The 27,500-nt window shown below is 37.0% G+C and overlaps 1 protein-coding gene across 1 annotated transcript in view; it reads left to right on the top strand.

The window, feature by feature from the left end:
- Positions 1-27,500, top strand: part of nbeab (neurobeachin b) — a 444,946-nt gene that overhangs the window by 272,875 nt on the left and 144,571 nt on the right. Inside the window, exon 38 of the mRNA XM_083547720.1 lies at positions 22,916-23,040. Coding sequence (XP_083403846.1) covers positions 22,916-23,040 — 125 coding nt within the window. The remainder of the gene's footprint in view (positions 1-22,915; positions 23,041-27,500) is intronic.

The following is a 27,500-nucleotide window of genomic DNA, read 5'->3' on the forward strand; positions in this document are numbered from 1 at the left end:
AGAAAGTCCAGGGGACACACACACACACACACACACACACACACACACACACACACGCACACATGCCCATACACACATGCCACAGCCGTTCTTTACACATTTGCTGAAACAGTGGTCCTGGCTTTCTTTATATCTTTATTTGAAGAAGTTCAGCACTGCTGGTGGAAAATGTCCTCTACTCTTTACTGTGCAAAGTAGCAACAGGAAAAACACTTCTGGGTTTAAACAGTGAACGGCGTCCGGTGCTGTATGTGTGATCTTTTAGAATTTGGATTTTTGTTGAAACAATGAATTCATCGGTTGTGATTATTCAGTTTTGCGAGATTTCAGATTTTCCCCCACGCAGTTTGTTTACTGTGAGTAAAAAGCAGGTATGAAACCATTTTCTGGTGACATGAGATGCGGTGGAAGCTTGGGTATAGAAAAAAGCTGGGATTAACTGACTAACTAATGAATTAACTTATTTTATAGTATTTAGTTTTTTTTTTTTTTATTATCATCATCATCATCCTCATCATAAGTGAATTAATGGACGTAAAATAAACTTAGAACACCCCCCCCCCCCTCTCAAAAAAAATAAAAAAATGCAGTGGGGGTTTATAATTAGATAATAGGTAGAATAAATGAATAACAAAAAATAATAATAAATAAATAAATGAACAGCTGAATGAATAAACAAGCAAACAAACAAACAAATACAAATAAATAATAAATAACTAAATAAATATATTAATAAATAGAAATGCTCCTTCTCCTCTTTTTCCAACTACTGCTACTGATCATTTTCTTCTTCCTCTTTGTCTTTTTCTTCTTCTCAATATTATTATTTTATTACTAATTCTTTTACTACTTCTACTACAACTAATAATAATAATAATAATAATAATAATAATAATAATAATAATAATAATAATAATAATAATAATAATAATTATTATTATTATTATTATTATTATCATTATCATTATTTTCCTCTTCTTAATTATATCATCATTGTTATACTACTTCTACTAATAGTAATTTTCTTATTCTTCTTATTAACATTATTAATAATATTATTTTTATTTTTATTATTATTATTTTCTTTCTTGGTAGCAAAATGTCATATCCCAGAATAAAATGCATTGGGGCTAGAGTTTAAATAATATATGGAATTAACATGTATTTAGTATCAGAATCAAGTTTATTGGCCAGAGTAGTTAAAAAATAAATAGTTGTATTATTATTATTATTATTATTATTATTATTATTATTATTATTATTATTATTTATATTATTATTATTATTATTATTATTATTATTATTATTATTATTATTATTATTATTACTATACTACTACTACTACTAATAATAATAATAATAATAATAAACGACTTATAAATTCCGCACATAGAAACACTAATTAGATAGACGGCACATAGAAATATTCATCCATCACTGATATTAGACTCGGAATAGATCTTTATAATCCATTATTCGGGTTTCCAAAATGATCACAGTAAAAAATGTTGCACCTTATCTTTTGCATTTTATTCTCTAATAATGTGATAATTGAATGTAGTATCAGCTCAAAAGTTCATTTCCATATGAATCACTGCTTCATTAATTATTGTGTTATAACCCAAGCAGTCACTTTTTTTTCGCTCTTAACGACTTCTGTGAGAAATAAATAGCTGTGTTTACACCCTGGCTGGAAGTTTCTGCTACCTCTATCTGGCTTAGTCAAATATTTATAGCGAGCGCAGAGGAGCCATAACATTTGCATTGAGACAAAAGGTTATTGAGCTGCCGAGGACTGTAAATGGTAGCGCAAGAGGAAAAAAAACCTTGCAACGAATTGAAATTTAATGGTAACCTCCTGCAGAAGAATAATGATGCAATATGTTTATAGGCTTAAGGCAGTGTTGCGGTTCAACATCTTAGTCTTATTCAATGCTACATTAACTTTCCCATTTATACTGGTGCTGTAAAATAGTGTGCCCCCCAGCATTAGGAATGTGCACGTGTGTGTGTGTGTGTGTGTGTGTGTGTGTGTGTGTGTGTGTGTGTGTGTGTGTGTGTGTGTGTGTGTGTGTGTGTGTGTGTGTGTGAGTTTTAAAATTTATTTGCGTCAAAGTGTGTGTTTTTTGAGCATGAATGCCTTCGAATTGCGTTTTTCTTTTTATGATGTGCTACAGCCTGGGGAGACTTGGAGGAATAGTGAATGCTGGATGAAGGAAACATACATGAGTTTCTCTGCACTTTATTTAAATACTTATAATAATAATAATAATAATAATAATAATAATAATAATAATAATAATAATAATAATAATAATAATAATAAAAATAAACATTTTGGTTACTTCAGCAGATTCTTGCCATTTCTTCAAGCAGGATCATCTTGGACAGCAATGTACATGATGCAAAGATGTATATATATATATATATATATATATATATATATATATATATATATATATATATATATATATATATATATATATATATATATATATATATATAAGAGACTGGAAATGGAATAGAATAGAAAAATTATGAAGCTTTGCAATTCAATATGGTACAAATAGTTCGCTTTTATAACTTTGGTTTCAGCCAAACATCAAATTATCAATTTACATAAGTGCCTTCTGACTTCTAACTCATGGCCCCTTTCACAAACAGGCCTTTATTGTACAAAACAAAGAAAAAGAAAAAAGATGAAATAAAACCAGACATTTTTTTTTTTCCTGTTGTGTCTGCAGGAAGATGCAGCTCTACCTCTGCCATGTTAATCTGTATTCTATGTGACTATATTCATTATAATTTCATATTCACGTAGAAGCAGCGGTGCAGAGAAAACTTGCTCGAGAAACAGTTTAGCGATGAGAAATTGATCTACATATCAAATATTGTTTATTTTTGAAATAATAAAAGTATAGTGCAATAATACTAATAATTATATGTAAATAAATCTTTTTATTAATGCATGACATTTATGCTGGTGCAAATAGGTTAAACTTCTGTGTGTGTGTATATATATATATATATATATATATATATATATATATATATATATATATATATATATATATATATATATATATATATATATATATATCTGCGCCTCAAATACACACCTCACAGCCTTCACAAGCTGAAAGCCAAATAAGCAGCTTGAGAGCGCCGAGGCTCGGTTCGATCATAGTCCACGCTTGCCCGATGATGAATGTCCCCTGTATTGAGTCAGCATCAGAAAATCAATAGTGTTCAAATTGAAACAGTATAGGATTGTATTGATCTGCTCCACTAAATCAAAACGAGAAGGCTTTGATAGGACTCGGGTAGACAGCTCTTAGACCAGTAATGACACACTATCAATTTTAACTTTACACTGATAAATCAAGTTGAAAATTGGATGTCAGATTTTTTTTCCCATCTAAGAGAGAGTTAGCCTACATCACCACCTTCCTCCCCCACAAGCCCTTCCTTCTAGCTCTTCCAGCTCTTTTGACCTTTAACCTTGGGAAGCAGATTATAAATTTCAGTTGCGTTACCAGAGAAGAAGATGTCGGACAGACTGACGGACTTAATGACCGAAAAAAATCCATGGAATTGCAAAATGATGGACTCATTTACTGATGTTTTGTTCCCGTCTTTACAGCTGTACAACAAGCTCTGTAAACAAACTCAATGACGTCGTCACGCTACAGTGGTGTTTTATTGTCAAACAAAGTCCAAAATATTCATATTTTAATCTTTCAGTGACATTTATGTAAAATCATGTTATATCTTCAGGAGACGTTTACGTTAGAGAGAGAGAGCGAGCGAGAGAGAGAGAGAGAGAGAGAGAGAGAGAGACCACATGGAAAGCATCTTAAATATGAAATAAAACTACTAAAGAGGATTTGCTTTTTATTTTTGTAATGCTAAATATTAGTATTAATATATTTGTATAGAAAATATCATAAAAGAGTGTTAAAAACATGAAAAATGGTTAAAAGAAAAATAAATTATATAAAAAGGAGTTGAAAGGAAAAGGAAGGAAAATAAACAAAAAATGTTAAGTGTTATAGTTATAGTTGTTGTGAGAAGGGAAGTAGGAAGTTATAAAAAAAAATATAATAATAATAATAATAATAATAATAATAATAATAATAATAATAATAATTATAATGATAATAGTAATAATAATACATTCTCATTTGTTGAAAAAAAAAGAAGGAAAATGTGTTTACTGTTAATATTTTCACTTAATTTATAAACAAATTTAAAATTGGAAAAACTGTTTTTATTAATGTTATTTGTTTATTAACTTATTGTACTTTTTCACTTCTTAAAAAAATATTTAACTTTTTAATTAGTTTAAATTAAAGTTCGGACTAATAATTGGTTTCTTTCTTTAAGCTCTCATGATGGATGGATGGATGGATGGATGGATGGATGGATGGATGGATGGATGGATGGATGGATGGATAGATAGATAGATAGATAGATAGATAGATAGATAGATAGATAGATAGATAGATAGATAGATAGATAGATAGATAGATAGATAGATAGATAGATAGAGAAAAATAAATAAAACCACTTTCAATAATGATCGCTACACCTGAAATGCAAAAGCCCCATTAAAACACCACGTCCTCTTTGGAGTTCACTTCCATGCTCATGTCTGCGTGAAGTTCACCTCAACTGTAATGGAGCTTGTGATGAATAAAGCTGACTTGTTCCCCATCAGCATATATTCTGTCACGCAGTGGCGTGTGGCTGACTTCACTAAATTCCCCATAACGCCTCGTCTCATCTCGAAGCTCAGCTCGCTGTTCTGCATGAGCGACCCGGCGCTAATTGCTCCAGCATGGCCTTCTGCAATGGGGAAAAACTATTCGGACTCTCTGTGGAAAAACAGGAGTCCCTTTGTTACCTTTGTCCAAGTCAGCAACGTGGCTGACAGCTGACAGAGAACTGACGTGTCTGGACCTTAACTCACTGGACCTTAACTGACTCGGGTATCGATTCTCAAAGCTTTCGCTTGTATAATTACCTTTTTTTGGCGTCAGTTGAGGAGAGATGGATGAAAATGAAAAGCACGAGAGAGAGAGAGAGAGAGAGAGAGAGAGAGAGAGAGAGAGAGAGGATGTATGAGCGAAAGGAAGGTGGCTCGTATTGATCTGCAGGGAAGCCGAGGGGGGAGATGCTGTTTCCCTTGACAAACGGTAAGCTCGAGGTTGTGCGTGTGATCTATGGCAGCTATCTGGTCCTGGATAATAACTTTGTGATGGAATGGAGCCTTCAGTCACAGGCGCCCAGGCAAAGCCGTGTCAGTGGGTGGAGCTGAAAGGGCCTATCCATTTTAATACCTGACAGTGTGAACGAAAGAAAGAAAGGAAGAGAGGTTAAATTTAGAGGTAGAAAGGCAGAAAGGATGACATGTATTTTAGACCGTAAGGTCAGAAGCATTTGTGGGGTTTCAATATTCTTTTTAAGAACGAAAAATGGTCAAGGTTTGCGCTTCATTCGTTTCTTAGCATATTTCAAGGAAACCCCTTATGTTTAGGCTTCTACATTAAATCATTTTTGCCAAATTTCTAGTCAGAAATAGAAAAGACTGGAACTGATCTTTGCAATGAGCCTCTTCAGCTTCAGAACGTCCGTAGCAGTCAGGGATGAAAGCTGTAACCTTGAGGCACAATGTCTGACCCAAAATAAAACTCGAGACAGAGTTCACAGAGGCAGGAACTGTAACTTCTGTCCCGTCCTCTAGAAAACAAAATCTGTATTGAAACCCTGTATTTGTTTTGGGATAATTCCTGCATACGTGGATCATATAACATAGAAAATATGTTGCATTAAAGATACTTTAGCATGTAGCAAAGATTTGAATTGGATTTGGGACAGATTTTTGCATGAAGTCAACAGTGTCAGAGCTTTTGTAACTTTCAATGTATAGATCAAGCTGTTTGTACAAGGCATAAGGATTTCTGGATTCAGTTTTATGGCAAATACTATCAACAAATGTTGGAACGGATGGTAAAGAAACCGTATTAGAAATTAATTTCTGTATCAAAAAGCAAAGTCTTCACTTAAGTAATTAAAGATATCACTTCAAGGCATTGTCTAACTAGAACTAAAACTGCTAGAATATTCTGATTTGTCAGAAGTATAGTTGGTACTGTTTTGATTTTGATTTGCACTATTGGGTTTACATTGATAAATGCAGCAAAAGAAATCGTGGATTGGATATCAGAGAATTTTTTATATATATATATATATATATATATATATATATATATATATATATATATATATATATATATATATATATATATATATATATATATATATATATATATATATATATATATATATATCAGATGCTGTAATAAGTAGCATAGATTGGAAAAGGATTTTGAATGGAGTCTCCGTTGTTATTTCTCTTTCTAGAACTTTTCTTAGGCAGATGTGTCTGTCGTTCACCATGGCAGGTCGTCTGGATTCTTCAATTTGATTGGTCAGTAGTAAAATGCCACATTTGATTGGTCTGTAGTAAAATGCCACATTTGATTGGTCTGTAGTAAAATGCCATATTTGATTGGTCAGTAGTAGAATAGCACATTTGATTGGTCAGTAGTAAAATGCCACATTTGAATGGTTAGTAGTAGAATGCCATATTTGATTGGTCAGTAGTAAAATGCCACATTTGAATGGTTAGTAGTAGAATGCCATATTTGATTGGTCAGTAGTAGAATGCCACATTTGAATGGTTAGTAGTAGAATGCCATATTTGATTGGTCAGTAGTAAAATGCCACATTTGAATGGTTAGTAGTAGAATGCCATATTTGATTGGTCAGTAGTAGAATGCCACATTTGAATGGTTAGTAGTAGAATGCCATATTTGATTGGTCAGTAGTAGAATGCCACATTTGAATGGTTAGTAGTAGAATGCCATATTTGATTGGTCAGTAGTAAAATGCCACATTTGAATGGTTAGTAGTAGAATGCCATATTTGATTGGTCAGTAGTAGAATGCCACATTTGAATGGTTAGTAGTAGAATGCCATATTTGATTGGTCAGTAGTAGAATGCCACATTTGAATGGTTAGTAGTAGAATGCCACATTTGAATGGTTAGTAGTAAAATGCCATATTTGATTGGTCAGTAGTAGAATAGCACATTTGATTGGTCAGTAGTAAAATGCCACATTTGAATGGTTAGTAGTAGAATGCCATATTTGATTGGTCAGTAGTAAAATGCCACATTTGAATGGTTAGTAGTAGAATGCCATATTTGATTGGTCAGTAGTAGAATGCCACATTTGAATGGTTAGTAGTAGAATGCCATATTTGATTGGTCAGTAGTAAAATGCCACATTTGAATGGTTAGTAGTAGAATGCCATATTTGATTGGTCAGTAGTAAAATGCCACATTTGAATGGTTAGTAGTAGAATGCCATATTTGATTGGTCAGTAGTAGAATGCCACATTTGAATGGTTAGTAGTAGAATGCCATATTTGATTGGTCAGTAGTAAAATGCCACATTTGAATGGTTAGTAGTAGAATGCCATATTTGATTGGTCAGTAGTAAAATGCCACATTTGAATGGTTAGTAGTAGAATGCCATATTTGATTGGTCAGTAGTAGAATGCCACATTTGAATGGTTAGTAGTAGAATGCCATATTTGATTGGTCAGTAGTAAAATGCCACATTTGAATGGTAAGTAGTAGAATGCCATATTTGATTGGTCAGTAGTAAAATGCCACATTTGAATGGTTAGTAGTAGAATGCCATATTTGATTGGTCAGTAGTAAAATGCCACATTTGAATCGTTAGTAGCAGAATGCCATATTTGATTGGTCAGTAGTAAAATGCCACATTTGAATGGTTAGTAGTAGAATGCCATATTTGATTGGTCAGTAGTAAAATGCCACATTTGAATCGTTAGTAGCAGAATGCCATATTTGATTGGTCAGTAGTAAAATGCCACATTTGAATGGTAAGTAGTAGAATGCCATATTTGATTGGTCAGTAGTAAAATGCCACATTTGAATCGTTAGTAGCAGAATGCCATATTTGATTGGTCAGTAGTAAAATGCCACATTTGAATGGTAAGTAGTAGAATGCCATATTTGATTGGTCAGTAGTAAAATGCCACATTTGAATGGTTAGTAGTAGAATGCCATATTTGATTGGTCAGTAGTAAAATGCCACATTTGAATCGTTAGTAGCAGAATGCCATATTTGATTGGTCAGTAGTAAAATGCCACATTTGAATGGTTAGTAGTAGAATGCCATATTTGATTGGTCAGTAGTAAAATGCCACATTTGAATGGTAAGTAGTAGAATGCCATATTTGATTGGTCAGTAGTAAAATGCCACATTTGAATGGTTAGTAGTAGAATGCCATATTTGATTGGTCGGTAGTAAAATGCCACATTTGAATGGTTAGTAGCAGAATGCCATATTTGATTGGTCAGTAGTAGAATGACACATTTGATTGGTCAGTAGTAGAAGTGCACTAATTCCCATGATACTAATAGTGTGGTGTCTCATTTGTTAAGGCTCTGGGTTACTGATCAGAAGGTTGGGGGTTTAAGCCCCTCTTCCGCTAAGCTGCCACTTTTGGACCCTTAACCCTCTGTGCTTCAGGGGTGCTGTATCATGGCTAACCCTGCACTCCAAACCCAGCTTCCTAACATCGCTGGTATATGCGAAAAAATAAATCACTGTTCTGTAAAGTACATGTGACAAATATAAAGCATCTTTACCTTTTTTACCTTTAATTCGATACCAGTATCAGGTTTAAGTTGATAACCACAATATTTTGGGATATTAAATCCTTTAACAAAGAGTAAAGACTGAAATTGGTTTTGATACAAGTTTTTGGAAGAAATCTGCAGTGTAACAGTGTAACATTGTAACATTTAAAAAATAAATCTGTAATTTCAAAACATAAAGCTTTCTGGAAAGAATGGCGGTATTGAGTAAGAAAATGTATTTTAAGAATTCGAAATATTTACATTTTAAGAAGATTGTCTTTTTTTTCTCTTGTAACGATTGACTTGTTTATGGTATGTACTGTAAACTACATAGATAAAGGTTTGTGGACACCTACACAGGATTTCACTAGATTTTGGAGTGTACTTTTGGAGAATTGTGCTTATTCAGGTACAAGGCCATTAGTAATATCAGGGACTGCTGTAGGTGAGATGAGGAGGCCTGGGGTGCAGTCAGCATTCCAGTTCATCTTAAAGATGTTTAATAAGGTTGACTTCAGAGATTTTCCACTCCAACCCATGTAAATCATATCTTCATGGAGCTGGCTTTGTGCACAGGAAAGATGTTATGCTACCACATCCAAAGACATCCTATACTATTGTGTGTCTCCAAATGTAGGGCTGGAAAATCAGGTGTCCCAATACTCCATATATGTGTATATTTATAAATCATAATATTTTTTTCTCTAGACAGATGGTACAGTATATACATTTTATATAGCAGCATGTCTGAAAATAGAGCCAACTGAAAGCCAAATCACAGATTTATATTAATGATCTTGCTATAATCACTTCTCTAATTACAAATCAACACTGAATTGTATAAAGTGGGCACTGTTTATGAATGATAACTATTAGAAAATGTCATACATCTTCAAACATGGTTGTATTCTCAAATTAAAAGTAAGTTAGCGCCAACAGAATCTTTCCTCTCCGATGTTTTCAGTTTACTCTATTCCCAATAAATAACCTGGTCCATACACCTTACTTCATTTGACCAGCATTAAATCTGTTGTGATGGTGATAGTAATAGTGTGGAGGGTAAACCCATGCAAATCTGTTCCTTTGCTGTTCTTTTCAATACATGTTCATCTGTTTGTTCTTGAACCTCCACTCAAGCTTCCCTTCCCCGAGGGCATGCTTAACCTTGCAGCCTGCACTAATTATCTCTGGAAAAACTCCCATCTGCATTGTCATCAATTTCAGGGGCATCTGGGGTTCCCCTCTGATCCACGGCCCCATCCTGGATGAAAGTAGATGGACGGTTTGGCGAAGCAGCCGAGAAGGGCCGTCTGACCTGCGCTAGAACTCTGTCTTTCACCCAGGCAGGTTGTGTCTGTGTTCATCCTGTTCAATCGCTCTGACAAGTGCCACTCGTATCCTTCAGGACACTCGGAGGTAGTTACGTCTGATTTATAGCAAGGATACAAAGAGAGAGCCTTGTGTCCTTACATGACATTAATGACCTGAGCGGTGAAAGGGTCACATGTTCGCATCCAGTCAAAGGATTAGTACTGATAAGGGATGTTCGGGCCCAATGCCGGTCACTTCCACTCTGTCTGATTTGACCAGGCTGTATGTAACTTTAGTGTCTTCCTTTATTCTTCTAATTAGATATTAAAAGCTAGCGTGGATGAAAAATAAAGCGGAGTGAAAAACTGAATGATCCACCAGCATATGGTCGCCAGTTGGCCTGCGATGATGTGATGGGACCCTTTATGAATTCTCCAATCCGGCTGAAATGTGTCTTGTGCAATTTGTGGGAGAAGCCCGAGCTCAAAGGCTGGGCTGAGGAGTGAGAGCTGATCGTTTTGAAACTACAACACGGCACATGGGAATGCCAGGCCACTTCTCCAGCCAAAGGGAGATTCACAAGCTCGGCTTGCCAAATATATACCCCCCCACCCCCTCCCAAGTGATTTATGCTCCAAAGAAAGAATGTAATAGTTTACCATTTTTGAGCTGACCCTAGAGGAGTCATGTCACATATATTTTGAAAGGAGGGATTAACATATTTCCTTCGCAAATCGCTTTCGTCAGACGTTTGTGATTGTGGGTTTCGAATTCCCCTGTCCGCTACAAAGAAATAGCGTTTAATTCAATTACGGATGAAAAATGAATCCAGTTTCCTTCGTAGATTTATGATCCAAAAAATGATGATGTTTAAATTCCTATAAACCATCTATTTATGCTGTGTTCTCAATCTATTCCTAATATATTATAGTGCAAAATGGTCTTTAGCAGGTTTTTATAAGTGATTTTATTTAGATGGGAATTTAATATGTAATATTATTTGATTTACACGTTCAATTTATATTTATTTTCGATCATTTAGAAATCATTCTGATTGGTCAGAGGGTGTTTATGTCACGTAAGATTCGAGAAACAGAAGCATGTGCAAGAACCCTTGGAGGTGGTAGCTTAGTAGTTAAGGCAGAGAACTTTGGATCTGAAGGTTTTAAGTTCAAATCCCAGCCACACCAAGTTTTCATGCATAGTCCCACAAAACGTAAGACTTTAACTTTGTGTTTATTTACTTTCTGGCTCTGACCTAAATTGCGTCGTCATTTTTGAAAGCCTTCGTTTTTAGAGTCAAGAATTTTCAAAAGTATCCACATTGGCGAGCGTTTTAAAAAAAATATGTTCTTTTTAAATGAAAATCCTGGCCAAATAGTGAGGTAGACTGTGGGCTTGGTGAATCGTGGAATTGTCTCAGGTGCGAAAACATGTGACATGGTCCCATGAGGTGGAGTGGCTAATGGGTAGTGTAGATTGTGACCATATTCCTGACAATTGATTACTTTTCTATAACATAAACCTCGATAAATATTTCTGCCTATCATTGTGCTCCTAAACATCCATTAGTCCTAAAGTAACAACTAACTATAGGAACACCTGGGGAAGGTGAAAACTCAATTTTTAAAAGGTCAAAGGTTTGACCCTTAGCTGTGCCAAGCTGCTGCTGTTTGGCCCTTTAGCAAGGCCCTTAACCCGATTTTAGACCTCAGCTTCCTAACAAGCTGCAAAAAGAAGGAATGCACTTTGTATATGTGACAAGTAAAAGTGTTAAAGTTTACAAACTTTTACTTCAATCGACATAACCGAATAGATGAAAAAAACAACCTCTATAATAGTTGATATGTCAAAATATTTCGTAAGAATGCATGTTTATGCAACCGTTATGTATAAAGTCTCCAGTGTTCAGTGTTACTTTTTTGTAACAGTCAGAGGTTTTCAGACAATGGAAAGTCTTTAGTGAAGAAGAGCTTTTTCTTTTCAGCATGACAAGCTCTGGTTTTTGTCTTATTTACTTCAAATGAGAGGGGGGGAGGGAGGATTGGGGGCTGGTAAAGGGTTGATTGTTTACAAGAGGAACTAACTTGCTTCCGAGATTTTCCACAGCATTAAAAGCAACTATACATGAATTAAAGGAATTATTATCTTATACTATATTAAATGATGTAAGATGTTCCGCTATTGAAAACGAATTAATTTTGGGGCATCGAGTCGATTCCTACTGATGTTTTTCTTTAATACTTAATTGAGCCCCAAAAGATATTTATATTTCTTCACAAATCCCAGCAATGTAGGGAGCTGGCATCAGAGTGCGGGGCCAGCCATCTCACACTACCCCTGGAGCACAGAGGATTAAGGGCCTTTCTCAAGGGCCCAAGAGTGGCAGCTTGGCAATAATCCGACCTTTTGATCAGTAACCCAGCATCTTAAATTCTACTACTATTAGTATTAGTAGAATTATTGGCATTCTACTACTGACCAATCAAAAAGTGTCATTCTACAACTGACCAAAGTGGCATTCTGCTACTACATGCTCATCAGACGTGTTTACATTTACAGCATTTTGGCAGATGCCCATATCCAGTGCGACTTACAGTTATCTGTTATAAAGCTGAGCAATTAAGGGTTAAGGGCCTTGCTAAAAGGCCCAGCCATGGCAGCTTTTTGGTGGTGGGATTGGACGTACCGGGAATCGAACCCATGACCATCTTATCCACTGAGCTACCACTTTTTCCCCCATAACGGCACACCCTCTAATGTTTAATTCAAACAGTTAAAGATGCAGAATGTAAAGAATGATGCTTCAAATAGGACTCTATTCTTTTTTAAGCATTTATTCAAAGCCGGCGTTGTGGTAGCACTGAGAAAATGCAGAACCCTGTGCATTTCACAGAGAGGCCCATCATTAGCACCACTTATGCTAATTACATCCCATTTATGCTCCCAATGGAGGCATTGAAAGAGAATATAATGGTGTTTTATTGAATCCCACCATTTTATTATTTTTTTGGTTGAGTACTTTTGTCTAAAGCGGCCCTGCGAGCTGTTACTACAACTCTGATGTCTTGAATGACCTTAAATGGTGATATAGAAACTATATCAGTTCTATATATAGTGGTGATTAATATGTGCAACATCATACACTTTGGAAAAATATCTGTTTGTCTTTTTTTTGGACTCTATCTGCTTTTCAGATATTCTGGGCAATGTATGGTTCTATACACATTGCTATGCAAGACAATCATTTTGTTTTCGGTCACACCGGCCTAGCGAATCTATCTCGAATGAAACAGCCGTACAGCGGCACACGGAATCCGACTATATCTCGCCGTGTCTGCTCCAAGGAAATGGGAACGTCTGTCATGGGAACCATCCTGGTGTAAAACCCTCCACATCGTTCCCATATAAGTCTAATATATTTTCACGGCCTTCCAAACAAACCGTCTCTCTTCCTCTATACCCAAACACTGCCACTGATATATATATATATATATATATATATATATATATATATATATATATATATATATATATATATATATATATATATAATTTTTTCTATGAAATTTTCACATTCTCCTTTTATTTCCCACTGCGCCGCTTGAGCTTGAATCATGGCTGTCGGATTTTTTTATGGCCGTGCACAAACAAAGGCCGTCCCCCGTGGACAGTGGAGTGTTAAATCTAACACTCAGAGGCTCCTCAAACTCACGTATTTAAGCGGACAAACCCATTGTTGTGCATTTACAGTACACACTTTTGTTGATAATGACCGTCGCTCTGCTGAGACGGTCGTCGTGGTTATCAGCGCTGTGGAAATTAGCTTTTAAAATGCAGTAGAAAAGTCCATTTATGTGATTGATGGCTGATCGGACTAATAAATCTGAGCTTCTCGCGAGGAGGGGCGGGTCCTGCGCCATCCTTTATGTCTGTCAGGAGACGTGGGATTGCTAAAGTGGAGCGGATCAGGAGCTCATTCTAGCCCGTGATTGCCATTTAGATGAAACGACTGTCGGCGTCTAGCCAGCGATATACTAGCAAAGATCTTTTCTTTGAGCTGTTTTTTTTTTTTTTTTTTTGTTGGTTTTTGGTTTCAGTACAATTAAAATGTCACTGTTGTTGAAACTGAGACACGATGGAGGATCAAGTCATGTCAAGTAATTTTTTTTTTTCATTTGCTGGGACAGTGTGCTGGATAGACTTGTGTATAAGACTTCTTTTTGTTTTAGTGCTCACTGAATGCTTCTTTAACACAGTAATTGAAAAAATAACTAAATTGTGGACAAATTCACGAGGTAACGTTTTGAACTGTGGACAAATCCTACAAGTCTTAGCATGTTTAGCTACTTAAGTACCCATTAAGTGAAACTTATATGTTTATTTCCCTTTAATCTAAAGAAGTGTCTAGTTTACAAGAAGTCAAGTCTTTGGTTAAATTTTCTTGTACACTTTATGGACAAACGTTTTGGGACACCTGCATTTTCCAGCCACTGTTACTACAATGTTAGAGGCACACAATTGTACAGGATGGTTTTGGATCTTTTAGCATTCCCCATTGCTTGAACTCGGGGAACCATGCTTTACATGGTTTGGAGTGGAAGATCTTGAGAATCCTACTATAGAACTTTGACCATCCATTGAGATGAATGTCTGACTGCACCCCAGGCCTTCACAGCAAATAGGGACTAAATATGGAATTATCACCATCTAATAAATGGCATTGCTAATCACAGCCATGTCGATTCAGTATAACCTGAAATTTTATACAACAGTTCCATAAATACGAAATTAATATCAAGTAAGTGATGTTTTGGATAAAGTTTTTCCAAATGTATTGTTAATGTGGCTTTACTAATAAAAACAAATCAAATCACTTTATAGCTAGTCAGCTAGCTTTCAATTGATTTGTTCATTAAAGGCACCACTGGTGAAATCCTATAGCAATCTTTGATCTTTTCCATCTTTATCTGACAAGATTTGATATTTTAAGTGTATGTTCATGAACATGCATCAAATTACTATATAGGTAGTCTCCAACTTACGAAGAAGATGCGTTCTGATAACTCCATTGTAACTTGAAAATATCAAGACAAGACATGAATTATTATGGTGTAGTATTCTGTAATTTGTTGATCATTTAACAAATTACAGTGCATAAATGTATCAAAACAGAGCAATCAGTACCATATTGTATAAACTACAGTGATGATGTTTCGACTTGTGATTTTTTGACCTATGTGTTTTTGGGGTTCCAAAGCCCAGCTTTAACTCTTGTCTCTTTCCTTCTTATTGGCGTCACCCAAGCCCGGATAAATGGGGAGGGTTTGCATCCAGCGTAAAAACGTGCCAAATCAAACATGCGGATGATCCACTATGGCGACCCCTAATGGGAAAAGCCGAAAGCAAGTAATAACAGTATACTACCCTGTACTGATTCCCATTCTTTAAGTCTCCTGGGTAGGTTGGGCTCAACTTACGAAATCTTCAATATTTTTACAGTAAGTTATGGTCATTATACAGACAGTAGGGTCATTGAAACGCATCTTCATTGTAAGTCAGGGACTACCTGTATATGTATGGTGAACAGTATGGGGTAGTATACTGTAATTTTTTAATAATCTAACAAATTACAGAACATTGTTTAAACCAGAGTGATTTACAGTATGATACTGTAAACTGTACAGCATATACAGCATCTCTCAAAAGTGAGTACACCCCAAACAATTTAATTTTTTTTCTCTCAAGGGACAATACTATAGAAATGATACTTGGATATATTTCAGAGTATCATTGTGCAGCTTGTGTAGCAGTACAGATTTACTGTCCTGTGAAAATAACTCAACATACAGCCATTATTGTCTAAATAACTGTCAACAAAAGTGAGTACACCCTAAGTAAACATGTCAAAACTGTGTCCATTTTCAGAGGAGAGTAAATCTGCACTGCTATACAGGCTGCACACTAACTACTCTAAAATATATCCAAGTTCCATTTCTATAGTATTGTCCCTTCAGGACATATACTCAAATGGTTTTTGAAATGTGAGGGTGTACTCACTTTTGTGAAATACTGTATGTAGGTGGCAGCAGGCGCATGGACGAGCACTGTTTGGCCAGTGGAGGTAGGTTGCTAACGCTGCTACGTTGCTGCTATTTTATCGCTATGGTCATCGTAAAATGAAAAAAAATCTAACCGTCGTAATTTGGGCAAAATATTTCGATTATTTTTTTAAAATACATTAATTACAATTGCTTTAAGAACAATATATTAGAAAACCCACTACAATCCTTTAAACTAAAATTTAGCCCAATATTCAAGAAAAATCCTCTCAGGATTCCAGATCGTCTATACCATCCTGATCGTATGAGGAACAATAGTGGTTGTATTCTGTATGACATCACAAGAATCAGCATGTCAGATTTACAAACGATTGGTGTGAGATGGTTTTCCCAGCGGTTGGAGTTCAAACCGCTCCTGAGCGCTGGCCATTCATCTCCCAGCTGTGTGTTTCCCTTATCTACACCCTCCTCAGGGAAACCCCCCCACCCCCACCCGCCCTCGGATCAAGACCACCCTGAGTGTCCAGACCCTCATTACGATACTCACTCACTTCTGATACATGAGAAATCCGTCTTGATTGCTAACCAATGTGCCGTAATGCATTGCCCGGACTCCTTTCCTGTCCTGAACAAACAGCTTCCAAAGTAAAAGCACATGGTTTGCGGGGACAAGACGGGTTATGCTGCCATCAAGTAATATTCTGTTTATTGTCCTTTATAATTTGCCTTCGGTTGGCTTTGCGTTTAATTCCTTTCTTGTCGGAGGAGAAAAAGGAAACGCTCAAATTTTATTTTCTGAACTTGCCGCTCGCTGCTGCTGCACCGCTGTCAAACTGAATCACATTCATCATACACAGCTGGGGACTTGTGTTTTCAGCAAGCTTCAAAGCCTCAAAGGATTCCTACCCCACCCCTTGCTAGCTTCTCCTGGCAGATTTGGAGGTCATAATCGTAAACAGTGATCGCTTGGGTTCCTTTTGCGGGTTCTGCATTTATTTTTCACAGTGTAATCGTGCATTTACAAAAATCGTTTAAGCAGATTTGGTCCCCGGACGTCTCGCACTGCGAAGACAGGCCTCGTTCTCAACTCGGGATTGACAGCAGACAAGCCCTCGGCGCTGTGTACTGCTTTTCATACCGTGGCACGTGATGAACCTTTGACATGCTAGCACATACACTACGCACTCCTGATTGATGCTAAACTGAGACCGGGCTCGTGTTGCTGTCGGCTAAGTCTCTGCAATGGCCTGATTTTCTGACATTTGTAGATATATTCACAGGCTTTTGTGTTTCCGTGTTGTTGTTTTTTTTGCCAGGGGGGTCGGGATGGGATGTGATCCTGCCGTAACACTTTAATCTGTTTAGTCTGCCTCAGTGTTATGGCAGGGTGCAGAGAGCTCTATATAATCCCACCCATAGCTGGAGGAAGCACTTGGATTCGAGCCCTGTTTTGTAAATGGCTGCCTCGTCTTGTGGAGAGAGTGCTCTGGCTGTTATTGTTATTGTACTCCCTCGCTTTTTTTTACTTGTTTTGTTTTTCACTTTCTCCTCACTTTTTTTTCATGGGAAGGACAATCTTGCATTCAGTCCCCAAGGAAGGAAGCAGCCTGTTTGCTTTCTTTATTAAAACAGAACAAAACAGATGCCCCCCTCCCAATTATAATCACAATATATGGGGAAATATTAGGAAACTCGATGCCCCTGAAATCTGCCCCCCCCCAACCGCCAAACCTGCCACCCACACCCCTTCCAATCTGCAATTCATAGCTTGGATTTGCATATTGGAACGCGATTTGCTGTCATATTTTCTGATGTAATAACACCTGCCTGTTACACCATTTCTATTAACTCATTTTCATTCAGTTTCTTTTTTACATTTATTAGCTAACAGTCTAAATGCTCTCTAATAACAGCTTTTATCTGAACACTAAGGGTTTTTTTTATATTTGAGATCTGGTTTAGCTTTGACACCAAAATATTCGTTAAAGAATCACAATGAAGTATTAAAATGATCTATTTATGTTTAAGTTATAAACATTTTTCATGTGTATGTATATATTTGTATTTATTTATAAATAAATTGTAATAAATCTATTTACATTTATTTATAAATACGAAGTTATTTAGTATTAATTATTGATTTGATTATTCTAATATCTTACTTTTTTTCATGAATAAATGGCAACATATTTATTTGGCAAGTAATATGTACTTTATACAAAAAGTAGCAAGATTATCATTATTATTATTATTATTATTTTAATTGAAATGTTTTTTCGACTACATAAACTACTCTCTTCGCACTGGTGGTGAAATGATCACACGGGCAGCTTGCACATTTCTGCCCACGTTCCCTGTAATGAAGACAAACCACAATGACGGAATTTGCTGATTGTCTCTTCCCATCTTGTCATCTGTTCCCCAATTACCACCATCATCACTCTCCTTTAACATCCCTCAAAACCCTGGATGTGGTAAATTACTTGCAGTGTTATTTCTCTCTCTCTCTCTCCTTCTTTTTCTCTCTCTATCGACATGCTAAAGCTCTTGCAACATCCCTGGCCTGAGCACAGTGGAAAAGAGCTGCACTTAGTAACTTGATGCTTGTCCTGGCCCATAATGGTTCGCATTAGCTGTGAGCAATAAAATTAGCCCAGGTCCTTCCTAATGTTGGAATAATCGTTCACGAAGATGGTTGCCACATGCCGGAAACTTGTTGTTTTCCCTTTCTCTTTCGCATCTGTTCTGTCCGTTTCTTTCCTTTTTCTTTTTTGCACGTCTGCTAATTCACCCTTATCAATAATAGATACGAACGCAGTACTCCACCGCTCGCTCGAGGGCCTCACCAATCATCTAGATGAATATTTCAGCACATTATTTTAATCACGGCTGCTCCGTACGCTGTGGCGGTGATGGTGGTGGGGGGATTGTTTTATTAGTGCGAGCTGTGGCTGTGGTAAGACCCCCACCCCTCGTTTTTCCCTCCGGCCCTCCCTTCCTGCCCTCTCTCCTAGCATCATTAAACTGCACGCTGTCTGCATATGGAGTCTTACCTCTGATTTACAAGATTTGTTAAAAAAGGACGGTAAAAAAAAACGCAGGCGAGGCGCGTCGTGCCGTTTAGATGTGTAATTCGACCCCATGTTTGGTAATGGGACTGGCTGTTATTTATACGCGTGCTGCCAAGGCTGCTGCCTGGAAGCCCCTCATGCTGGGAGGCTTCATCGTGGCTTTAGGACAGATTACATCTAACTACACGCAGCTTTGTGATTTGCAGCTGAGCGCTTTGCATAAATTCCGAGTTGCTGTATCCTCCGAGTTCTCGAGTCACTGAATGAACGAGTTAAGTTACAATCACCTGCAAAAAGTTTTGACACCCACCCCCTTTTTGTCCTCCAAAATCATTAATAATAATAATAAAATTTATTTTATATAGCACCTTTATAAGTTACATCTCAGAGAACTTTGCCAGCATAGAAATAAAGAATAAAATGAAATAAACATCATACAACATCATACATCACAAAGCTCAATAGGAAGAAAATTACAAAGTTTTGGTGGACAAAAAGAAACGGGTCTCCCGTAAAACGTAAATGGCTGGGAGAAACGACTAAAAAGCCCAGAATCTAAAAAGTTAAATTAAAGAATTGGAGTGTTGGGTTGTGCAAAATAGCGTGTCTGTAATGATGATGTTGGAATTATTTTACGGTTGGGATGTTGGGAGTATTTTAGTTTATACTCGCTTCAAGGCTACAGCTAACATCGCTAGCAGCACAAACAGCATGAACGCTGAGAGAGCGGGAAAGGTAAACGCGTTCACCATCTCGGAGCATGACGTGAGAAGGGCTTTCAGGAGAATTTAGGAAGGCAGCAGGACCAGATGGCATCACAGGTCGGGTTCTGAAAGCCTGCGCCGACCAACTAGCACCGGTGTTCATCGAGATATTCAACCTCCCACTGGAACAGTCTTTTGTCTCCTAATGCTTTAAACAGTCCACAATTGTTCCTGTCCCGAAGAAACCCCAGCCCGCCTGCCCCAACGACTACCGCCCTGTAGCCCACGTATCGCCAGAACCGCTTTACTGAGGATGCCATCGCACATCTCCACACACCGATGAGCCACGTGGACTGCAGAAAAGAGAATTATGCAAAAATGCTGTTTGTAAACGACAGTTCAACGTTTACACCATAACTCCTTCCAGTCTCACCTCTAAGTTGGAGGTCCTGGGACTCAGCCCACCCCTTTGTCAATGGATCTCCAGCTTCCTGAGAGACAGACCACAAGCCAGACAGGTGGAAAAAAACACACCACATCCACCCTCACCCTCAGCACTGGAGCTCCTCAGGGTTTTGTTCTGAGCCCCCTGCTGTAAACACTATACACACATGACTGTGCAGCCACTTTCAACTTTACCACCATCATCAAGTTTGCTGACGACACCGTTGTGGTGGGCCCGATCTTCAACAATGACGAGACGATCTACCTGCATGAGATCAATAACCTGGAGAGAAAGTGCCAGGAGAACAATCTTCTCCTGAATGTCAGCAAGACTAAGGAGTTGATAGTGGACTTTAGCACGAAGCACGAGCGGTCATACTCATCACTAAACATCAACGGGACCAGTGGAGAGAGTGGACAGTTTCCGGTACCTTGGTGTTCACATCACACAGGACCTGTCTTGGTCTTGTCACATTAGCACCCTGGTGAAGAAGCAGCATCTGTACCATCTGAGACGCCTAAAGGACTTTAAACTATCCTCTCAGGTGACTATTGAGAGTGTCCGGTCGGGTAGCATCACTTCCTCATCACTTTAACTCTGAACTTGCACAGCACAGGGTCACTTTATTCTGCACATGGACACTTTAAGGACAAATCACACTAATCCTTTCTGGCAATTTTCATATATATATATATATATATATATATATATATATATATATATATATATATATATATATATATATATATATATATATATATATATATATATATATATATACATTGGTGTGAAAAAGTGTCTTGATTTCTTATTCTTTTGCATGTTTGTCAAACTTTAATGTTTCATATCATTAAACTAATTGAAATATTAGTAAAAGATACTTAAGTGAACATAAGATGCAGTTTTTAAATTGAGGTTTTTATTATTGAGAGAAAACAAAATCCAAAACTACATGGCTCTGTGTGAAAAAGTGTTTTTAACTTCTCAGTCCAAAGGGACTTGGCTGTCTCTCACACACACACACACACACACACACACACACACACACACACACACACACACACACACACACACACTCACTCAAATAAACAATCTCATTTAACTGAATGCACAAAACTGCTGCTTTAAACAAAATTGATGCTAAACATTCAATGTTTACTTGTACAGTATATATTATTATATGAACAAATCATTTTGCATGATCACACATCTACTGCTCGATGCTGCAGTGTTTACCGTCTGACTGTCTGGTTTTCCTGTTTTGTTTGGACTGAATGTTGCCCTCGTAAACTTTATGTAGTGTCCTAGTTAGCTTTGTGTTTTGTCTTATTTTATCTTTGTGGTGATTTTGATGTTTTATGTAGCACCTTGGTCCCATGGAGAGTATTGTTTTCTTTTATAGGGTACATTGTACACCTTCTACGTACTTCTGTGTATGTGTGACTAAATCTGTTTTGGTTGCATTGGACTTATTAAACATTAACTCCTATATTTATATTAACTTATTATTAACTTATTTAACACTGACGCCAATATTTAAATAGATCCAGTTTAAAAAAAAAAGACAAATGTCTTAAATAAGATTTTCTGGTGGTTTCTAGTTTTCGGTGACATACACTACATGAAAGTACAGTATGGTGTGTGTGAGGTTGTTTATTTAGAATTTACTTGTATGATTATATTCAGTTTCTTTTACAAATATGGTGTTGATTGTAACTTTTTAAGGATTTTAATCCAAAAACTAAAAAAAAGAAAGAAAAATATTTTTTAAATGTTGAATTCTGGAAAAAGGAACAAACAAACAAATAAATAAGGTGATTGTTTTTTTTTTTTTTTTTTTTTTTTTTTTTTTTTTTAAAGGATGCCAATACTTTTGATAATGAGAATATGAAGTGTAATGTAAATCTTCTGTTCTGTGTGTGTGTGTGTATATATATATATATATATATATATATATATATATATATATGTGTCCAGGAGTTACAATGATTCATGATTTGACTTGAGATTTTTCGATTTTACAATGACGATAGATATACATAAAAATTGTAAAAATTGTACAAATATTTAAAGTTTTGTGTGGCAGGCAAATGTAACCGCGTACGTTCCGCCCCCTACTGTCGACACATACATACAGTACATATACTGTAGACTATGGAGTGTATACAATACGGTAATGTAATTAGCTCTGTTAGGTTATGTACTGTATTTTATTCAATTTAAACAAATGAAAGTGTACTACTCCATACTGAACATTATTCTTTAAGACTCCTCGGTAAGAAATGTTTCGTCTTACGATATTGTCAAGTTACGATGGCGACAGGGTAACGCATCTTCATCGTACTGTAAGTCAGGGACTACCTGTATATATTATTCCTTTTCTTTGTTATATCTGATCATTCATATATTTTATTTTGTTCATTTTTGTTTCATTTAAAAAAAAAATAATTCTAATATGCATATTAGCATATCTAATATGCATATTCATTAAATCTAGATGTCTTACCAATATCTGTATTAAAAAATAATGATTACAAAATTAAGTCTTGCTTAATGTGTTCTTTTCGTTTTTCTCTCCGCAGTCAGCTGCATGACTTTTGGCGTCTTGACTACTGGGAAGATGATCTCAGGAGGAGGCGGAGATTTGTCAGGAACCCTTTTGGCTCCACCCACTTGGACATCTCGTGCAAGTTTCTGGACGACTACGGTGAGTAATTTTGCCAGCAGCCAATCAAAACACAGCTGGAGTTTGGCTCATTATCCCCAAATCACATTTTTTTTATACAGAATAACATCATTGTTTCATGTGGGTTTCACACACACACACACACACACACACACACACACACACACACACACACACACACACACACACACACACACACACACAGAGCTTTATCCAGGCCTCTCTTGGAGGGTATGTATATTCACAAAGCTGAGAAAAAGTTTGTTCTTAATTTTATAGCAGGAACATTTATAAGACTTGTCAGAGGAACATGGTGGTGAGATTTTATAGCGGATTTTCTTACGCCAGCAACACACAGGATCGTGAAGTGAACTGAACTGCTCCTTTTGACCTGTTTGTTCTATCTGACGCACAATGTCGATTTGGCTCAGTGTCATGCAACACTGGCTTTTAAAACGAAACGGTTCAATAATATTAACTACTCCCGGCGCTTTTCCTCTGGGCCCTTCAGGATGAATACGAGAAGAGGCTGTATTGAGGGAACAAGGGCGAAAATCTATAACTTGGCAAGAGCGATAGATCGGGTTGTCCTATTTACTCGACTCGGATGAACGTTTCCTCTGAAATCGGGTCGGAATTCTGGCGCGGTAAACGGTTACTCGCGAGGCATGTTTCACATTTACGTTTTAGGTTGAAATATTCATCGACTCGTTTCCTTGATGCACTGAAATTGTAAATACATTGATCCAGTTTCAGGGAAAATGTCAGATGGCAGCTATATAAGTCTCCCTCACACACACACACACACACACACACACACAAACAGAGGATATGCCTACCAGCTGCTCTGTGATCTGCAGGTGGCCCCTGTTCATAACACAGCCACAGTAATTACTAGTGAGATTTTCTCTTTTCGTCTTTCTCCTCTTCCATTTTGCCTACGAACAGATTTCGAAAGTTGGCACAGCTTGAAAGGCGACTGAAGCTGAACCAGACACAAGTTACGATGTCAGATATATTGTACTTGATTACGAATAATAGTCGGCTTGTCGAAAAGTAGAACGAAAGAAAGGCGAGTGGCGGAAGAGAATTTTGAAATACACCTTACTAGAGTTCTTTATCCTACGACAAGAAAAAAATATTTTTTTTTTGGATAGTGCTTTCAACAATGGACATTGTCCTAAAGCAGCTCTGTGGGTTTTATGGGTTATGAAATATGAATTCATATGTTAGTTTAAGTTTAGGTTTGTCCTTTCTAAGTTTATTGCTAATGAGTGAGCCAGTAGTGACAGTGGAAATTAAAAACTCCCTGAAATGGTATGAGGAGAGAAACCTTGAGAGGAACCAGACTCAAAATCTGGGTGGCACCGAATGTCCATTAATTATATGAAAAGTCCAACCAATTCGAGTGTCACAAGCCTAGATATAAACCTGAGGATAGTTCTGATAGACAGAAAGCAGAAATAGTTCAATCCAGGTCCCTGTAAATAATTTTCACGTTCAGATTTAGGCTTCTTACTCTCATAGCTGTGCACGTTCAAAATTCCTGTACTGTTGAACCAACACGTTCACCATGGTTGAATCAATGATTCTTTAAATGAGTCCTTAATATGACTCAGAAGAAGAGTCGTCTCGAAGATTCGTTTATTTTCTACTGGATGTGCATTAGCAAAGCATCACAAAATCTCCGTCAGTTATTTACAGGAAACAGAATGAAATAATGGATTCTTTTAGTCCAAGTTGTTAGTTTATTTTTATATATATATAAGACATATCTTATGAGTCCTCTGGTCCGAGTCGTTTGTTCTTTTCTCACGTGACTCCCATAAACGCTATGAAGGTGATTAAAGAAACGTAATGAACTAAATGACTCGAAAAAAGATTCTTTACATTTGATCAACAAGATTCAAAGCGAACATATGGATGCTGTGAACGGGGGTGGAGTCTATATGTATATAACCAAAATTTTTATAAACCAAACCATTGCCACTCATCGGTAGGTTTTGTTTCTTTTTCTGTCATTCAGAGCTTATGAAGGTGTCCTGTAACACTGTGAACACCAGCCCACAAACACATATGTTTTAACCCACACTGACACAATGCAATATATTTCCTGACAGTATTATTAAAAAAAAGTGACGCATATAATATATCACAAAATATTATACGTATTTTTTGTCCATTCCACTCCTGAGGGACCGGGATAGCTTTGACTGAGAACTTGATGAAGACCTGTGCTTTCTCATGGCTTTCGTTGACAGAAATAATGTACTGCCTTGTCACGTTAAAGGGATCGCCTTTATCCAAGCGTGATTCCGAGCGAGGACAAAGTCAGGGCTTAGCTCCGCTGCATTTTAGTTCTAAGTGTGTCATAGAAAATAAGTGTTCTAACTTCTAAAAAAAAAAAAAAAACGCGAACCTTGCGCATGGCAAAATCCCAGACGTGCTTATTAATAAGGAATGGAAAAATGACAGTTACAGAAAAATCATCTAAACATCAAATGGAGTATGGTGCTGAAACAACACAATAAAAAAACGCTTCATCCTCTTTAACAATAGTGCCAATGGTTTACCAGGTTTTTTCATCCATTTTAGTTACATGAAATGTTTAAAAGTGAGAAACCACAAAATGCAATGTGGTCTGAAGTTCTCAACATGGGGGAGTCCTTCCATCAGACTTTTGCATTTACATTTATGGCATTTAGCAGATGCTCTTATCCAAAGCGATTTATACAACTGAGCAGCTGAGGGTTAAGGGCCTTGCTCAAGGGCCCAGCTTAGTGGTGCTGGGATTTGGTGTTTTTAGGATTTAAACTCATGGCCTTCAGATCAGACGTCCCACTCTAATCCCCTCTATATATGTTTGCTCACCATTTTACATTTACAGCATTTGGTAGACTCCCTTATCATGGACGACTTACATTTGATCTCATTCAGGCAACAACTAAGATGAAAGATTGTGAAAGATTTCTTACCAAAGAGCCCTGACCTCAACCCTACTGATACCTAAATCAGTATCTGACTTTACTCACATCACCACCCATGAGGCTGAATGAGCACAAATCTTCACAAAGACAATCCCAAATCTAGAACATTTTCCCAGAAGAGCGGAGGTTATTGTAACCACAAATGTGGATCAGGATGTTCAAAAAGCCATGCAAATCTTGTATTCCACAAACATTTGTCTATATAGTGTATAGTGACATCTGCAGAGCAGGGACATGGGGTAGGAGAATGCTGAGGATGGAGCCACCATGAGGGAGGAAAAGAGGAAGGCCAAAGAGGAGGTTTATGGATGTGGTGAGGGAAGATATGCAGGTGGTTGGGGTGAAAGTGGCCCAGGCCCATGTAGAGGACAGGGGGGTATGGAGACGGATGATCTGCTGTGGCGACCCCTAATGGGAGAAGCCCAAAGAAGAAGAAGAATTTGTCTATATAGGGTATATATTTTATTTCCTAAATCCATTGATTATACTTTATCTATAGATTATACTCTCTCTATATATATCTAAAACAGTACATTCATATTTCCCAAAATTCCTGCCATAGCTGCTGTTTTTTAGGAAATACATCAAGGCCACTTAGAAGATAGAATTCAGCATTGTGATAGTAAGAAATATAGTAAAGCATTGACCAAATGCAAGAATTGTTGTATCCATCCAATATTGAACCAATAAAAAAAAAAAATCTGACCAAAGGAAATATAATGGAGCGGTTTGCCAGACTAGTAATAAGACGTTCAGGCTGCACAGCTGCGTATGTGAGCGTGTGGAGGTGGTTAGGTGGAAATAACCACTGAGGGCAAACATAAATACAGCTTTCTTTTTTCTGGTTTCCTGAAAGCAGAGACTGTGATAAATCGCTCAGATAACACAAAAAAAATCACTGGCATTTGAGTAAAGTCCGAAAGGGCTCCGATTTATCTGGAGTGGCATATTTTCAAACTACTTGTCAGACTGTCAGATGTGTTCGCTTACAGATTTACATCTCCTCTCCTGAGTGAAACAATATGATAGAATATGTTTTGGTTTTTTTTAGGTAAAATCACTGTAATCTAATAAATACAATAAATGAAAAAACAATTTTGGGACAACTGACACCTGATCCAGGAGACCAAAACCTGTTCCAGCAAAAAAGCATATACAAATCTCACGTCAGGTGTCTACAGATTTCCGACCTTATAATGTAACACCTTTATAACCGATGTGGTGTTATTTCTCCTCACTTTTGCAGACATAATTGCACTCACAAAGCTTTAAGGTCTCAGAATCGCTATTAGGGAGTTATTATGAAAGAAAAGAGGCCAAAGCGTGCAGGTGGAGTTCCCACGTTCCCAGTTTCTAGACATTGTTACCCTTTTGTTGGTGTTGAGAAAATGTGCTTGTGTGCTTTCAACCCTCACCTCTCCATCTGTTAAGTGTGCTGACAATATAACGAGCCATTTCATCCAGGTCTCAGCCTCGTGAAACCATCGCGTCTTA

The sequence above is a fragment of the Silurus aristotelis genome (assembly GCF_946808225.1).
Source record: "Silurus aristotelis genome assembly, chromosome: 8".
NCBI classification, from domain to species: Eukaryota; Metazoa; Chordata; class Actinopteri; order Siluriformes; family Siluridae; genus Silurus; species Silurus aristotelis.